This window comes from Phocoena phocoena, chromosome 14 (assembly GCF_963924675.1).
Source record: "Phocoena phocoena chromosome 14, mPhoPho1.1, whole genome shotgun sequence".
Classification (NCBI taxonomy): Eukaryota; Metazoa; Chordata; class Mammalia; order Artiodactyla; family Phocoenidae; genus Phocoena; species Phocoena phocoena.
The window spans coordinates 70,988,917-71,007,975 of NC_089232.1; the positions used below are offsets into that span (position 1 = coordinate 70,988,917).

Here is a 19,059-nt window from a genome sequence, read left to right on the forward strand (position 1 = left end):
TGTTCAGTGGCAGAGGCCAATACAGAAGTGCAACGCACAAGCGCTATACTGCATATATAGAGAGATGTAGAGCAGCACTGGGGGAGCAACTAACTTAGCCTAGGACCTGAAGGCAGGGACCAAGCGCATGAGTGAGCTCAATGGAACCTTGAAAGGTGAGAATGCCAGGTGGCAAAGAGGATGGCAGAGTTAACTCAAGGCAGAAAGAACAGCAAGTCTAAAAACAGAAGAGAAGGCAATGAGGATAGGTGAAAATACATTAATACTTAGCGATGAAGAGAAGTAAAATTGCCAGAAGTGTGGGAGTTGGGATTCCAAACTTACAGCTTTATATATTCTTTGAATTGTGAGATAACATGAAAATGAAATGGGTGGGGACAGAGGAAAAATGCTTGAGAACTAGTACAAGTGAGAAAAGAACCTTAGCAAATAAATCAAAACCTTAGAAAACAAATAGGTTACTTTTAGAAGTAGAAGGAATTATTCTAAAAGTAGCAATCTACAAGGACTTTCTGTTAAAGAAAAATTATTCCTGCCCTTGGAAAAACTCAGTTTATCTTCCCCTCCCCTTGACTGTGTGTACAACCTAACTAATACTGTGTACAACAGTCTCACTCTAAACTGCTTCTTCTTTCAGATTACTAAAATGCTACCCATTTTCCAGTAAGCAGGTCAAATTCTACTTCTTCCAAGGAAGTCTTCCTAAAAGGATCACCATACCCTTTATCTCCTCCAAAACCTTAACCTTTGGGGGTTAGGGAGTGGGAAGAGAGAAGCTGGTAATCCTTAGATTAGAGCTGGTTACACAAATTCAAAAGCCTTTAAAGGTCACATCACCAGGCTTGTGTTACTAAAGGAGATGTGGTGCTTGAGGCCAGTGGAAGAGCACAAACCCAGCCTATATGTGTAAAATGCACACATGTGCACACACACACAATTCAGGCTTGCTGTCACTTTATCTGCCTGAATGGATTTTCTTCCAGTGCCTTAGCAAGAAGCCCTTCTACAGTAAACCTGAAAGATGATTATCTGGCCAAGAGCTTCTCAACCAGGGGTGACTTCTGCCCCATAAGAAACAGTTGGCAATATATGACGACATTTTTAGTTACCACAGCTTGGGGAGGGGTTGCTACTAGTATCTGGTGGGTAGAGGCCAGGGATGTTGCTAAACATCCTTCAATGTACCTGTCCCCAAATGCTCATAGGGATGAGGTTGAGAACCCTGATTCAGCCACCACATAAATTCTTGCCAAAACAAAGAGTTCTTTAAGGAAGCTTATTCTTTTATCAGGCAGTTTTCATTGCCAGAAACTTTTCCTTTTTGGGACTTTCTGGAATTTTTAAAAAATACTCTTTCTGATCCACAGTTGGTTTAATCTGCAGATGCGGAACCTGCAGATACAGAGGGCTGACTGTACACTATGTTTTGAATACCCCAAGCTGATTGTATGTTCTGAAAATTGCCTATATCTTTTATTCTTTGTATGCATCTCAGTAACTAGTACAGTCCCCCTAAATATATTTTGTGAAAAATTCAATACAGGGGAACTATTAAATATTTCTTATTGTGCTATCTAATAATGAATGACAAGTTATAACAAGAAGTAGTTTATCTTAAATAATACTCAGAACGTATTATTGTTTCCTTTGTTTCTGTTTTCTTCTTTCTCTTCCCTTAATTCCTCTTTGTGTCCTTTATTCCACTCCAGCATTTAAAAATATTCCTTAGTCTACCATTAAAAATATTTTTGGGCTTCCCTGGTGGCGCAGGGGTTGAGAGTCCACCTGCCAATGCAGGGGACACAGGTTCGTGCCCCAGTCCGGGAAGATCCCACATGCCATGGAGCAGCTGGGCCTGTGAGCCATGGCCGCTGAGCCTGTGCGTCCGGAGCCTGTGCTCCGCAACAGGAGAGGCCACAACAGTGAGAGGCCCACGTAACGCAAAAAAACCCCCAAAAACAATTTTTCATCCTATGTCATCTCTCTCTTTCTCCCTTTCATCATCTTCCTCCTTTTAAAGTGGAATGGAAGCACATTTTATATTATTTGTTATATTTACTGAATACAATTTTATAATAATAGCTAGTATTTACTAAGTTGGACTACATGCCAGGCACTGTGCTAAGAGCTTTACATCTATGCTCTACATCTATTATCTCATTTAATCTACACAACACCTATGAGGTAAAGGAATTATTTATTAGATTCTTTTTACAGATGAGGAATCAGAGGCTTTAAAAGGCTCAATAATTTGACTATCAACCCACCTCAGATAAGGTTAAAACTAGGACTTAAAACTAGAGCTAACTCTTACAGCCGTCTTATTATGCTGCCTGTCTAATATAATTTAGCTCCTTCTTCCTCTTCCTTTGTCTATTAGTAAGGCTCCAGGGAATTTCTTTAAATGCTTTTTTAAAAATTCAAAGCAATATAGACATATGGTTAAAAAAAATACAAAAGATTAATAACAAGAAGCAACAATCTACAGTCCCGGTCCTGCTTCCCAGAAACAATACTTTTAACAGTTTGGGTTTTGGGTTCTTGATGATTACCCCTATAACTGCTGCTTATACAATCTTAAATATTTATATCACTATACCTACTCATTATTTGTCATGAGAGAAAATACTTAGCTCATCCACAACTCCCAGGACCCCCAAACTATCCCTTCCTCTGCTCTCCTAGTATTATGACATCATTAGGCTTTAATCACTCTAACTACAAACAACGTAAACTTCATTTTGTGTTCAATTATAAACAATCTCTCTCTCTTTTTTAAACTTTTTATTTTATATTGGAGTTGAGCCGATTAACAATCTTGTGAAAGTTTCAGGTACACAGCAAAGCGACTCAGCCATACATATACATGTATCCATTCTCCCCCAAACTCCCCTCCTATCCATGCTGCCACATAACATTGAGCAGAGTTCCTGTGCTATACAGTAGTAGGTCCTTGTTGGTTATCCATTTTAAATATAGCAGTGTGTACATGTCAATCCCGAACTCCCTAACTATCCTTTCCCGCCACCCTTCCCCCTCGTAACCGTAAGTTCATTCTTTAAGCCTGTGAGTCTGATAAACAGTATCTCTTGATGCTCTACTTTAGAAATTAATCAATGTTTCAATTTTATTAATTTAATAATTATATGATGTTCATCCTAAATATTTATTTCAAGAAACAAAAGTAAATTCCTTTCAAACTGTTGGTATCAAAGTACTTTGTTATGAGCTAGAAGTCTTTAATTGAATGAATGTCCCTTATTCTTATCCTAACAGAACAAGGATGACTTTGAGTCATAAAGGTTCTGGGCGCGGACTGGACACCTTTATTGTAGCAATTGGGCTGTCTTATTACAGAGAGAGAGAGTTAGCACATACCTTTAAAAAGGATCACCAGCTGAACAAGAGGACTCACCTGCTGTTGTCCTTGTAATCGCTGTTGAAGTTGAAGTCTAAGTTGGTTGGGTGCTGCTGGAGGTCTGTTTAGAGTCTGCCTGGTCTGCATGCCCATGCCAGGTGAAAAAGCACCTCGAGGAGGTGTTACTTGAACAGGCATAGTCCCCAGTGAAGGTTTTTGCCTGACCATGCCTTGGAAAGGGCCAGAGAGATTGGCAGTTGGCGAAGGAGAAGAATAAGGCTGGGAATAAAGGTTGGGTCTTTCTTCCATCATCAATGGTGGTGTTGCTTGTTGTGGTGGAAATCTCTCTGATAATACATCTAATCCACCTCCCTGTTGGAAAATAAGCCAGAACATTTTACAAATAAATTTCTGGCAATAAATGACATGCTTCTCTATATGATTTTGGATCTGAGAGCATGTTATCTCTAGAAAGTTTCATAATAATATATTCATGATGAATTCATGAAGCTCTCCAGAAGTTTGCTACTTAAAGGAATCACTTATAAAAGTTACTTCTGAAATGGAGTAATAGATTAACTGAGATGTTTAAAATCTCAGTAAAGAGATGAAAATATAGTTAAAATAAGGGCCTTCCTTACATCAATGAAATAAAGCTAAATGGTTTGAAAAGAACCTCACTGCAAAGTCTAAGAATCAACAAATGTTACATTTAATGGGTTACCATGAGAAGTAGATTCCTAAAGGAGGGATTAATTTTTCTGTCTCAAATACAGAATTCATGCTTTTATCTCATTTGAAAAAAAATTCATAGCTGACTTAACAGAATGCAATAGTTAAACTTTTTGACTATTACTCATTGTAAGAAATGTAATGTAAATTGTGACCTATTTTGTGTGTGTGTGTGTGTGTTTGTAACTGAAAACAGAGTTTCATGAAACATAACTTCCCCTTTTTCTGCATTCTGATACTCTGTATTCTACATTGTTCTACTCCATTAAAAAAAATACTGATGGCGGCCTCTAGACTGAATCATAGGAACCCTGAGGATGAACTGACCCTTTTATTCACTATTCCACACCGCGTTGCAGACCTATCAGAGGGAGCCATGTGATAATTGTGGCCACCAGCTGACCCCACAGCCACCTTCTGCCCCCCTTGGACCCACCCAAGAATTTCTGAGCCTTCTTTATGAGAGAAGGAGGAGCTTTAAGATGGCGGAGGAGTAAGACGCAGAGATCACCTTCCTCCCCGCAAATACATCAGAAATACATCTACATGTGGAATAACTCCTATAGAACACCTACTGAACACAGAAAACCTCAGACCTCCCAAAAGATAAGAAACTCCCCACGTACCTGGGTAGGGCAAAAGAAAAAAGAAAAAACAGAGACAAAGAATAGGGACGGGACCTGCACCAGTGGGAGGGAGCTGTGAAGGAGGAAAGGTTTCCACACACTAGGAAGGCCCTTCGCGGGTGGAGAGTGTGGGTGGCGGAGAGGGGGAGCATCGGTGCCGCGGAGGAGAACACAGTAACAGGGGTGCGGAGGTCAAAGTGGTGAGATTCCCGCACAGAGGATCGGTGCCGACCAGCACTCACCAGCCCGAGAGGCTTGTCTGCTCACCCGCCGGGGCGGGCGGGGGCTGGGAGCTGAGGCTCGGGCTTCGGTTGGATCGCAGGGAGAGGACTGGGGTTAGCTGCGTGAACACAGCCTTAAGGGACTAATGCGCCACAGCTAGCAGGGAGGGAGTCCGGGAAAAAGGCTGGAGCTGCAGAAGAGACAAGAGACTTTTTCTTGCCTCTTTGTTTCCTGGTGCGCGAGGAGAGGGGATTAAAAGCGCCGCTTAATGGAGCTCCAGAGAGAGGCGCGAGCCGCGGCTATGAGTGTGGACACCAGAGACGGGCAGGAGATGCTAAGGCTGCTGCTGTGGCCACCAAGAAGCCTGTGTGCGAGCACAGGTCACTCTCCACACCTCCCTTCCCAGGAGCCTGTGCAGCCCGCCACTGCCAGGGTCCTGTGATCCAGGGACAACCTCCCCAGGAGAACACACGGCGTACCTCAGGCTGGTGCAAAGTCACGCCAGCCTCTGCCGTTGCAGGCTAGCACCGCAGTCCGTGCCCCTCCCTCCCCCCAGCCTGACTGAGCCAGAGCCCCCGAATCAGCTGTTTCTTTAACCCCGTCCTGTTTGAGCGAAGAAGAGACACCCTCAGGCGACCTACACGCAGAGGCGTGTCCAAATCCAAAGCTGAACTCCAGGAGCTGTGCGAGCAAAGAAGAGAAAGAGAAATCTCTCCCAGCAGCCTCACGAGCAGCGGATTAAATCTCCACAATCAACTTGATGTACCCTGCATCTGTGGAATACCTGAATAGACAACGAATCATCCCAAAGTTGAGGTGGTGGACTTGGGGAGCAACGATATATATATTTTTTTCCTTTTTCTCTTTTTGTGAGTGTGTATGTGTATGCTTCTTTGTGTGATTTTGTCTGTATAGCTTTGCTTTTACCATTTGTCCTAGAGTTCTGTCTGTCCTTTTTTCTTTTTAATTACTTAAAAATAATTTTTTTCTTAAATATTTTTAATTTTAATAAATTTAATTTTATTTTATCTTCTTCTTTCTTTCTTTTCTCTCTTTCATTCCGAGCTGTGTGGAGGACAGGCTCTTGGTGCTCCAGCCAGGCGTCAGGGCTGTGCCACTGAGGTGGGAGAGCCAAGTTCAGGACACTGGTCCACAAGAGACCTCCCAGCTCCATATAATATCAAATGGCGAAAATCTCCCAGAGATCTCCCTCTCAACGCTAAGACCCAGCTCCACTCAACGACCAGCAAGCTACAGTGCTGGACATCCTATGCCAAACAACTAGCAACACAGGAACACAACCCCATCCATTAGCATCGAGGCTGCCTAAAATCATAATAAGGCCACAGACACCCCAAAACACACCACCAGACGTGGACCTGCCCACCAGAATGACAAGACCCAGCCTCATCCACCAAAACACAGGCACTAGTCCCCTCCACCAGGAAGCCCACACAACCCACTGACCAACACCAACCTTAGCCACTGGGGACAGACACCAAAAACAATGGAAACTACGAACCTGCAGGCTGCGAAAAGGAGAACCCAAACACAGTAAGTTAAGCAAAATGAGAAGACAGAGAAACACAGGAGATGAGGGAGCAAGGCAAAAACCCACCAGACTAACGAATGAAGAGGAAATAGGCAGTCTACCTGAAAAAGACTTCAGAATAATGATAGTAAAGATGATCCAAAATCTTGGAAACAGAATGGAGAAAATACAAGAAACATTTAACAAGGACCTAGAAGAACTAAAAAGCAAACAAACAGAGATGAAAACACAATAAATGAAATTAAAAATTCTCTAGAAGGGATCAATAGCAGAATAACTGAGGCAGAAGAACAGATAAGTGACTTGGAAGATAAAATAGTGGAAATAACTACTGCAGAGCAGAATAAGGAAAAAAGAATGAAAAGAATTGAGGACAGTCTCAGAGACCTCTGGGACAACATTAAACGCACCAACATTCAAATTATAGGGGTCCCAGAAGAAGAAGAGAAAAAGAAAGGGACTGAGAAAATATTTGAAGAGATTATAGTTCAAAAGTTCCCTAACATGAGAAAGGAAATAGTTAATCAAGTCCAGGAAGCACAGAGAGTCCCATACAGGATAAATCCAAGGAGAAACACGCCAAGACACATATTAATCAAACTATCAAAAATTAAATACAAAAAACAAATATTAAAAGCAGCAAGGGAAAAACAACATGTAACACATAAGGGAATCCCCAAAAGGTTAACAGCTGATCTTTCAGCAGAAACTCTGCAAGCCAGAAGGGAGTGGCAGGACATATTTAAAGTGATAAAAGAGAAAAACCTACAACCAAGATGAGTCTACCCAGCAAGCATCTCATTCAGATTTGACGGAGAAATTAAAAGCTTTACAGACAAGCAAAAGCTAAGAGAATTCAGCACCACCAAACCAGCTTTACAACAAATGCTAAAGGAACTTCTCTAGGCAGGAAACAGAAGAGAAGGAAAAGACCTACAATAATAAACCCAAAACAATTAAGAAAATGGTAATAGGAACATACATATCAATAATTACCTTAAATATAAATGGATTAAGTGCTCCAACCAAAAGACATAGACTGGTTGAATGGATACAAAAGCAAGACCCGTATATATGCTGTATACAAGAGACCCAATTCAGACCTAGGGACACATAAAGGCTGAAAGTGAGGGGATGGAAAAAGATATTCCATGCAAATGGAAATCAAAAGACAGCTGGAGTAGCAATTCTCTTATCAGACAAAATCGACTTTAAAACAAAGACTATTACAAGAGACAAAGAAGGACACTATATAATGATCAAGGGATCAATCCAAGAAGAAGATATAACAATTATAAACATTTATTCACCCAACATAGGAGTACCTCAATACATAAAGCAAAAACTAACAGCCATAAAAGGGGAAATCAACAGTAACACAATCATAGTAGGGGACTTTACCACGTCACTTTCACCAATGAACAGATCATCCAAAATGAAAATAAATAAGGAAGCACAAGCTTTAAATGATACATTAAACAAGATGGACTTAATTAATATTTATAGGACATTCCATCCAAAAACAACAAAATACACATTCTTCTCAAGTACTCATGGAACATTCTCCAGGATAGATCATATCTTGGGTCACAAATCAAGCCTTGGTAAATTTAAGAAAATTGAGATCGTATCAAGTATCTTTTCCGACCACAACGCTATGAGACTAGATATCAATTACAGGAAAAAACCAGTAAGAAATACAAACACAGGGAGGCTAAACAACACACTACTTAATAACCAAGAGATCACTGAAGAAATCAAAAAATACCTAGAAACAAATGACAATGAAAACACAACGACCCAAAACCTATGGGATGCAGCAAAAGCAGTTCTAAGAGGGAAGTTTATAGCTATACAAGGCTACCTTAAGAAACAAGAAACATCTCAAATAAACAACCTAACCTTACACCTCAAGCAATTAGAGACAAAAGAACAAAAAATCCCCAAAGTTAGCAGAAGGAAAGAAATCATAAAGATCAGATCAGAAATAAATGAAAAAGAAATGAAGGAAACGATGGCAAAAATCAATAAAACTAAAAGCTGGTTGTTTGAGAAGATAAACAAAACTGATAAATCATTAGCCAGATGTATCAAGAAAAAAAGGGAGAAGACTCAAATAAATAGAATTAGAAATGAGAAAGGAGAAGTAACAACTGACACTGCAGAAATACAAAGGATCATGAGAGATTACTACAAGCAGCTATATGCCAATAAAATGGACAACCTGGAAGGAATGGACAAATTCTTAGAAATGCACAACCTTCCGAGACTGAACCAGGAAGAAATAGAAAGTATAAACAGAACAATTAAAAGCACTGAAATTGAAACTGTAATTAAAAATCTTCCAACAGGGGGCTTCCCTGGTGGCGCAGTGGTTGGGGGTCCGTCTGCTGATGCTGCGGACGCGGGTTCGTGTCCCGGTGTGGGAGGATCCTGCATGCCGTGGAGCGGCTGGGCCCATAAGCCATGGACGCTGAGCCTGCGTGTCCGGAGCCTGTGCTCTGCAGCGGTAGAGGCCACAGTGGTGAGAGGCCCGCGTAACGCAAAAAAAAAAAATTTTTCCAACAAACAAAAGCCCAGGACCAGATGGCTGCACAGGCGAATTCTATCAAACATTTAGAGAAGAGCTAACACCTATCCTTTTCAAACTCTTCCAAAATACAGCAGAGGGAGGAACACTCCCAAACTCATTCTACGAGGCTACCATCACTCTGATACCAAAACCAGACAAAGATGTCACAAAGAAAGAAAACTACAGGCCAATATCACTGATGAACATAGATGCAAAAGTCCTCAACAAAATGCTAGCAAACAGAATCCAACAGCACATTAAAAGGATCATACACCATGATCAAGTGGGGTTTATCCCAGGAATGTAAGGATTCCTCAGTATATGCAAATCAATCAACGTGATATACCGTATTAACAAATTGAAGGAGAAAGACCACATGATCATCTTAATAGATGCAGAGAAAGCTTTCGACAAAATTCAACACCGATTTATGATAAAAACCCTCCAGAAAGTAGGCAGAGAGGGAACTTTCCTCAACATAATAAAGGCCATATATGACAAACCCACAGCCAACATTGTCCTCAATGGTGAAAAACTGAAACCATTTCCTCTAAAATCAGGAACAAGACAAGGTTGCCCACTCTCACCACTATTATTCAACATAGTTTTGGAAGTTTTAGCCACAGCAATCAGAGAAGAAAAGGAAATAAAAGGAATCCAAATCGGAAAAGAAGAAGTAAAGCTGTCACTATTTGCAGATGACATGATAGTATACATAGAGAATCCTAAAGATGCTACCAGAAAACTACTAGAGCTAATCAATGAATTTGGTAAAGTAGCAGGATACAAAATTAAGGCACAGAAATCTCTTGCATTCCTATACACTAATGATGAAAACTCTGAAAGTAAAATTAAGAAAACACTCCCATTTACCACTGCAACAAAAAGAATAAAATACCTAGGAATAAGCCTACCTAAGGAGACAAAAGACCTGTATGCAGAAAATTATAAGACACTGATGAAAGAAATTAAAGATGATACAAATAGATGGAGAGATATACCATGTTCTTGGATTAGAAGAATCAACATTGTGAAAATGACTCTACTACCCAAAGCAATCTACACATTCAATGCAATCCCTATCAAACTACCACTGGCATTTTTCACAGAACTAGAACAAAAAATTTCACAATTTGTATGGAAACACAAAAGACCCTGAACAGCCAAAGCAATCCTGACAAAGAAAAACGGAGCTGGAGGAATTAGGCTCCCTGACTTCAGACTATACTACAAAGCTACAGTAATCAAGACAGTATGGTACTGGCATAAAAACAGAAATATAGATCAATGGAACAGGACAGAAAGCCCAGAGATAAACCCATGCACATATGGTCACCTTATCTTTGATAAAGGAGGCAAGAATATACAGTGGAGAAAAGACAGCCACTTCAATAAGTGGTGCTGGGAAAACTGGACAGCTACATGTAAAAGAATGAAATTAGAACACTCCCTAATACCATACACAAAAATAAACTCAAAATGGATTAAAGACCTAAATGTAAGGCCAGACACCATCAAACTCTTAGAGGAAAACATAGGCAGAACGCCCTTTGACATAAATCACAGCAAGATCCTTTTGACCCACCTCCTAGAGAAATGGAAATAAAAACAAAAATAAACAAATGGGACCTAATGAAACTTAAAAGCTCTTGCACAGCAAAGGAAACCATAAACAAGACAAAAAGACAACCCTCAGAATGGGAGAAAATATTTGCAAATGAAGCAACTGACAAAGGATTAATCTCCAAACTTTATAAGCAGCTCATGCAGCTCAATAACAAAAAAACAACCCAATCCAAAAATGGGCAGAAAACCTAAATAGACATTTCTCCAAAGAAGATATACAGATTGCCAACAAACACATGAAAGAATGCTCAACATCATTAATCATTAGAGAAATGCAAATCAAAACTACAATGAGATTATCTCACACCGGTCAGAATGGCCATCATCAAAAAATCTACAAACGATAAATGCTGGAGAGGGTGTGGAGAAAAAAGGGAACCCTCTTGCACTGTTGGTGGGAATGTAAATTGATACAGCCACTATGGAGAACAGTATGGAAGCTCCTTAAAAAACTAAAAATGGAACTACCATAGGACCCAACAATCCCACTACTGGGCATATACCCTGAGAAAACCAGAATTCAAAAAGAGTCATGTACCACAATGTTCACTGCAGCTCTATTTACAATAGCCAGGACACGGAACCAACCTAAGTGTCCCTCAACAGATGAATGGATAAAGAAGATGTGGCACATATATACAATGGAATATTACTCAGCCATAAAAAGGAACGAAACTGAGTTATTTGTAGTGAGGTGGATGGACCTAGAGACTGTCATACAGAGTGAATTAAGTCAGAAAGAGAAAAACAAATACCATATGCTAACATATATATATGGAATCTAAAAAAAAAAAAAGAAAATGGTCAGAAGAACCTATGGGCAAGACGGGAATAATGATGCAGACCTACTAGAGAATGGACTTGAGGATACGAGGAGGGAGTAGGGTAACATGGGACAAAGTGAGAGAGTGGCATGGACATATATACACTACCAAACGTAAAACAGATAGCTAGTGGGAAGCAGCCGCATAGTAGAGGGAGATCAGCTCAGTGCTTTGTGACCACCTAGAAGGGTGGGATAGGGAGGGTGGGAGGGAGGGAAATGCAAGAGGGAAGAAATATGGGGACATTTGTATATGTATAACTGATTCACTTTGTTATAAAGCAGAAACTGACACACCACTGTAAAGCAATTATACTCTAATAAAGATGTTAAAAAATATATATACTGGTTATGATGCACTAAAGTGATCTTTTAACTACAAAGTCTCAAAAACGCTAACCCGGAAGTTGGAATGTCATGGAACATATAGGTTGAAGTGTAGCATGAATGGAGGACAAATTAAGTCCTAAAATAAGAAATGATGTTATAAAATATGGATTTTATTCTAGGGGGAGCTTGTAAGATTATGTTCCATAGTAAAAGGCTAAAACTCTCTAATTCTAATTATTTTTAATTATTATGATATTTTTGTTTAAAAAGCCCATTATTTAACTATTATATATTTTGATAACTTTCACAAGGGTAAATTATAAAACAGCTAAAACACAGTGAGAGTAATATGGAAAAGTCTTGCTTAAAAATAATTTTCTAGCTTTCAGGGCTCCATCATTTAAATACTGCCAACTTTAGTAAATACCTGAACAAGTTTGTCAATTCCCAGAGCTCTGTCTAGTTCAGCTAGCTCAGTTTCATCTTTGCCACTGAGGAAGGATACCAGCTGTTCAAGAAGAGCCTTCTCATCATTTCTTCCTTCGACTGTTGTTGGTGGACAGAGAAGCTCATCTAGCTGTGAACTAATGCACTGGCTGCAGAATCAAAAGATAAGAAAGTTTAAGACTGATATAGCAAGTAAGTATTCAACCTTAAGAATGCAAATACACACACACACACACACACACACACACACACACATATAAGCAAATGTAGTTCTAGGAAATTCTCTGTTGAAATGCTTTTTTAACCAATTCTTATGCAATGAAATTTTCTATACTTAATGGGCAGAAATTTATGAATGTTTGGTATGTAGCTTGAATATATTTTTCATTATTTTGTCAATCATTGAATTTTGTTTCCATATTCTTCATGTTAGCTTACAGAAATAGCCTGAAAAATTAACCAAACATAGTTAAGAGAAAATAATTTTTAACAGAAGTAAAAAATAAAAAGCAACCAAAAACTCAGAAAAAAATCATTTAGTCTATATCAAGATTTATACTATTTATTCTATGGGTGCCATTAATTATTGATAATTGAACCATAATCAAAACAGTACATACTAAATTACTTAACTTTCAAAGATGACCAAATTATATTGATAACATGACATGATTATCATTTACAAAAGAAATCAAACTAGAAAAATGAAACATGCTCAGTGTTAAGCAATGAATTGTTGATTCCATGTAGGAAATACGTAGTCTAATCCAAACTGATACCAACTGATGCATAAAACTTAGAAATACATAGACGATAACACTAGTACTAATACTACTTGTATAATAATATAATTATAAGGATTCTTCTTTTGGGAAGGTAAATGGGACTATAGTTCACAGTTAAGGCTCCACACTCAATATTACCTACTCATCCTTTGGTTGCTATATATGAGATATACTCTATGTGTTGGAATGAAGCTACCTGTGTGGATTAAGAAATTGAATTCCAATTAAGATGGGACACTGAGTAGACGTGGAAAGTACCTTCCCTTCTTATCCACTCTTGCTCCAAATAAAGAGAAAAGCTGGACAAAATAAAGAGCAACACAGCTGTTGTGCCGAGGCCAATTCATCCACAGGTCCCAGGAATTTTATGGTAATCAATCAAAGAAAAGTAAGAGATGAAAAATAAAACAACAGCTGCATACTACATCAGCCTCCTGATAATTACAATGTACACTAGCCTTGCAGTCATGCAGTAAATAAATGTTTGATTCGGTGTCCTCCTCCATCCTTTTCTTTTCATTAAACCTTCACTTCTATTAATATTTCACAAAATACCAATACAGACTGGAATCTAGTTTGGGAAAAGTAGTTCTTTGCTGTAGAAGTTGGTATCTGATACTTCATAATATACAAAATGTATTACTCACTCCTCTGGCTTATTCTGATTTACAGCTGTCACTGTATTATTTGTCCATGGAACCTGATCACCACTTCCTGGTTGTCCAAACTGGTTATCAATTGCTTCCAATTCCAGCTCAGGTAATCCTGGTTAAAGAAGAAAAGGTAAGAAGTCAGGACATATTACAATGGAAGATAAGATGATAATATTTTTAAGAAGTAATATATTGTACGGTAGAGTGAGATTTCCCCTATAAAATACTACCTCAGTGATACAAAAGTCACTTATTCAGAAACTTAAATTATCTAGAATGTGACCACATAATAAGTAAATGAGAAAGTGAGAAAAGGTCTCTGAATCAAAGGAAGTCCGATGTTAAAAGTTTTTATATATTACCATAAGAGAATCACTTAGGACTTTGTCTGAAATTATTTATTTTAAAGACAATCATAACAATTTGGTTAACTGCTTATTCAGTCTACACCATATTAGAATATGCTATAAGTAGGGACAGTGTTACTGTCATAAAATGAGAGCCGCAAGTAAAAGATAAAATATGTTCTATAAAAGGCAGGAACAGAAACTAAAGGGCACTGCAGTCTGGGGACAAAACTCTACAGTTGTTAACTGAGAATATAGCTGTACAATAACAGTATAATTAATTGATGTCTATAATGATGAATGAAAAAAGGGGTTGAATTATGTCTTGTAATGGAAGAAAATAGTTTGTGCACTTTAGAACGTTTTTGTGTGGGCAATGTTTTTGAAAGGTTTATTTCTGTACTATTTATAGTAGGAAAGAAATGTAAATAACCTAAATACCAGAAATTTGCTGATTGATTAATGAATTATGGTACAGATATTTACAACATGCTGATAAATCAAAAAAAAAGTATAATCTAAGACATTATGTTCAGGATGATTCTGTTTTTATAAGCTATTTCATATATATTAATAGAAAAAATGCTCGTAGGCTATATATCCTTGGTAGATTTTAGGTTATGAGATTAAGGATTACTTTATTTTCTTTTAGTGTTTCTCATGGTTATTTGTAATCTCTAAAGAGAACAAAATTCATATGTTGAAGCCTTAACCTCTAGTACTTCAGAATATGACTGTATTTGGGGACAGGGCTTTGAGTGAAGTGACTAAGTTAAAATAGAGTCGTTAGGGTGGGCTCTAATTTAATATGACTGGTGTTCTTAAAAGAAGATGTGGTTAGGACACAGACAACACAGACAGAGGGACAGTCATGAGGACATAGTAAGAAGGAAGCCATCTGCAAGCTAGTGAGAGAGGCCTCAGAAGACACCAAACCTGCTAACCCCCTAACCTTGGACTTCAAGCCTTCAGACTGTGAGAAAATAAATTTCTGGCAATAAAATACCACTGGTATTTTAAAAATACTGGTATTTTTAAATACCTGGTATTTAAAATAATAACTGGTATTAAAATACCACTGGTATTTTTAAAAAGTTTTATTATTATGGCAGCCCTAGCAAACTAAAAACAAAAACAAAAACTAAGAAAGCCTTGGTGGCTTAAGAAAAAACATAATTAGGTAGAATTCCTCATTCTAATGAATGGAGAATAAGTAGATTTAAGGATGCTCCCCAAATTTATTTAATGCTGGATACTGATCATTATTAACCACACAAAACATGTTACACTCACTTTCATGTGAAATATACTCAATATTTAGTATGAATGAAACATAGGAGTCCATATAAAAGCACATTCACTTCTACATGCAAAGAATTATAGCCTGCAATTAAACTTGTCTTCTTTATCATGACAAATGATAGAGAAATCAAATTCTAAAAGGATTCTGGAAAAAAAAAAAGCAAAAAACAAAGCAAACAAAAACCACCAAACAACAATAAACGGTGATAGGAAAGTAATCCCTTAATTCCTCTCATTACTTCAGTCAGGAAGTTGGTCAAAGATTATCTGAAGCTGTCTCATTGCTCTGCTGCACACATTACTTTTTCAACCTTATTCCATTTTAGAAATCTAACCTAAACAAAATAATTATATTTAAGAGTCAAAGAAAACTTACATGGCTGTCTACCATCAATACTTAGTATTAGAGGATAGTTTATTTGACTCAGTAATAGGACACAGTATCTCATTTTAGTAGTCTTGATGGGAAAAAAGGTTAAGAAAACAAGTTGGATAAAATATTTTCAAAATAAAGATTCACGTGCTAAATTTGGTGAAAAGGGGGGGAAAATCCGAAGAAATCAATCACTGATTCAATTAAAAGCTTTGTTTGCATAGGCTGTATGCTTAAAAGAAATTGGTTTTTATTCTAAAAGTCACTTCAACCTTTTAGGACTTCCTTTAGAAACTCACTTACATAAAAAAAAACTCGAGGATTTGCTGCAAAGTTTTACAAAATACACACTTTATCTCTCTTTGTCCAGGGAATAAACCTACTATTTTTGGTCATGTTTGTGCCTCTATTGCAAACATGAGTAAGTATGTATATATGTTACACAAGACAGGCATAGTACTTTTTAAAGGGACGCATTACTGCATTTACTAGTCTCTGTTGGAGAGAGGCAGCTGAAGCGGGGGTAGGAAACAAGCTCTTAGCGATTCCTGATCAAGCTATTAATGGGTTTGCTTTTTTTTAATCATCTGAGCAAAGGGCTCAACATCATATTTTCTCCATTTTAAACATGGTTAAAAGAAAACTTTATATCCCTGTGAGCCACAGTGATTCCAGCTTAAAAAACCTTATATTATTAAAAAATTTAAAAACTTCTGCACACAAAGTAGAAAGCATTGTCTAATTAAGAGAGTGGCTTTTGCACACTTTACTCCACTAAGAGTTGATTCAGCATCTAGTGATTGTGATGTTCACAGTTAATTTTCTTCAGCTGTTGGTAAAGAGACTTCTGGTTCAGTTTTGTGTCGCATTTGGCTGTTAACTACGCACAGCAGTTACAATGTTTTATTTGACTAATTTCTCTACTATACAAAAAGAACTATAAATCAATAAGATGAAAACTGAATAGCCCAATAGATATATGGTCAGAGAATATAAACAGGTCACATGAAATCACTGAAAAATGATCAACCTAATTCACAATAAAAAAATACAGATTAAAACTACATTGAGATACTTAAAAAAACACATCAAATTGGCAAAGATGAGAAAATGCATAATTCAACTTATTAGAAAGGACGTGTGGAAAGAGGAACATTATCAGTTAGAGTGTAAAGTGGCATAAGAAAGGCCATTTGGCAAAATCTGTCTACCCTCTGACCCAGCAATTCTGTTCAGAATTTATATTTCAGATATACTCTCAAATGTGGTCAACTATCTCTACATAAGATTATTCATTATAGTTTTGTACTAGCAAAAGATGCCTACCGATAGCCACAACACACTAAACACAACCTCAGAAACAGGGAACTAAAAATGGAGTTTTGAAGTACTGAAAATGTTTTATGTGAAACAATTATTTTTAGTTATGAACACTATTAATGTACTACAGATTAATAAGATTTAAAAAATTATCATCTCAGAATATGTTCATAGAACATAAAAACAAGCACCTCAGTAGGTCATTCCTTACTTCAGTGATGTTGCCAATGTTCAAATATTTTTGGAGCTCTTCTAGAACTGTCTTAACCAGTATACAAGTCCTTCAAGAAAATACTTCTCCTTATAACTACATCTAATTTTGGTTCTGATGTTTTAAAAAGTATTATTCTTTTCAGATCAACAAATTTGGCTCCAAATAACTTCACAAAACTTCAAAAGTCAAATCCACCCTCAAGAGATAGAAATTTAAAGATGGTCAAAAGGACACAGTAGAGGTTCTGAAGGTACTGCCAAGAAAGCACATTCTGTATATTTTGATCAACATCCTCCTAAGTTGTCTCTTGATGTGCTCTTGTAGTACATTTCTAACAAAATTATTTAAATCGCTTGGTCACACTGTATGGTTGTGTGTGTGCATATACACAATGTGTTTTGAAACCAGGAAGACTGAAATTTAAATTCTGGTTCTGCATATACTAACTGGATAACTTTGGGCAAGTTTTTGTTTGTGCGTTTTCTTTTCTTTCTCTGGAACTTATGACCTTAGTTTCCTCATATGTAAATAGATCTAAGGAAAATTTCTGGTTCAGTGTGAAATATATCATCTATATTTTATTTGATGTGTAAAATTATCACTGAAACAAAAGACATTAAAAGGGAAAAACAAATCTACAGCTGAAGGAGAGGCAAAAGAAGCAGCATGGCAGCTGACTAGAACAATGAAGAATTTCTGAAAGATAAAACAGATGGAAAGATAAAACTGATGGTGAAATTGACCTAAACTAAAAACCTTACATCAGGACAAAGAGGAGATTTTCCAAAAAGGGGGTTTTTCTCAGAAGAACACTAGAACAACTCCAGGTTCAGTGGTCATTCGAGCGTGTAAAGGAACAGGCCATGGGTGATTGCTGGGATAATTAAAGGACAACTGAACAGCTGTCACCAGGCACTGCTCTGAATGCAGCTGACTCTGGCGTCTGCCCATGGGATTAAAGTGGTGAGTACATGACTCAGTGTGGGAGTTCTGCCCAGGGAATCTCCCAAAGTGGGTGTGAGGGCTGCCTCGAGGGATTTCCCCATCACCAACCCCCACTCCTTCACAAGGACAACTAAGAATCAGGGCCTCTATAATCAGAACCTACATTCACTGCCAGAGCAAAAGGCCTCTCACTTTAGCTAAAGAAACACTCTAGCTACCAAGACGTTTCATTCTAGGTCTTTTTCAGTATATATGGACAGACAGCCCTGATTTACCAAACATTCAAGAAAAGTCAACAGCAGAAAAGAAAGATAGCAAATTTGACAAAGAAAGAAAGAAACTTTGAAGGAAAAAGGGTTGTTACAGAAAATAGATGAGCCCTAAACTAATATGCTAAATTTATCATCACATAGATTTAAAAGTCTATCATATACATAAATGGTAATAGACTTCTATGAAAAAAATTTCTAAAAACGTGATCGCCACAATTAAAAGAACTCAATAGATTGACTGAAGAGCAGAATGGATGTAGTTGAAGATTCAGTTTTGATCCAGAAAATCTGGCCCAGACTCTCTCAGAATACAGTGCAAAGTATGACAGAAAAGATAAGTGACATGGCAGATAGATCCAGAAGTTCTAATAGGTATATCTCAGGTGGTGAAATACTATGATAATTAAACTGTCCTATGTGAGACCTTTGGGCACAAGGTCAAGACATGGAATCAGCTACTGGATAATGGACTCTGGCTCTAGTGAAAGGTAGTGGTGGGCAGTGTAGATGCTAGAGGGGGCAGAGAATCAGAGGCTGTTCTCTTCCCTTTATAAGCTATC

The 19,059-nt window shown here is 37.8% G+C and overlaps 1 protein-coding gene across 3 annotated transcripts in view; it reads right to left on the bottom strand.

The window, feature by feature from the left end:
- The window catches only part of NCOA1 (nuclear receptor coactivator 1), a 200,945-nt gene that overhangs the window by 40,579 nt on the left and 141,307 nt on the right, over positions 1-19,059 (bottom strand). For all 3 annotated transcript variants that reach the window (XM_065891296.1, XM_065891298.1, XM_065891297.1), the window contains 3 exons: positions 13,721-13,838; positions 12,269-12,437; positions 3,416-3,730 (listed from right to left, as the gene is read on the bottom strand). In XM_065891296.1, coding sequence (XP_065747368.1) covers positions 3,416-3,730; positions 12,269-12,437; positions 13,721-13,838 — 602 coding nt within the window. The remainder of the gene's footprint in view (positions 1-3,415; positions 3,731-12,268; positions 12,438-13,720; positions 13,839-19,059) is intronic.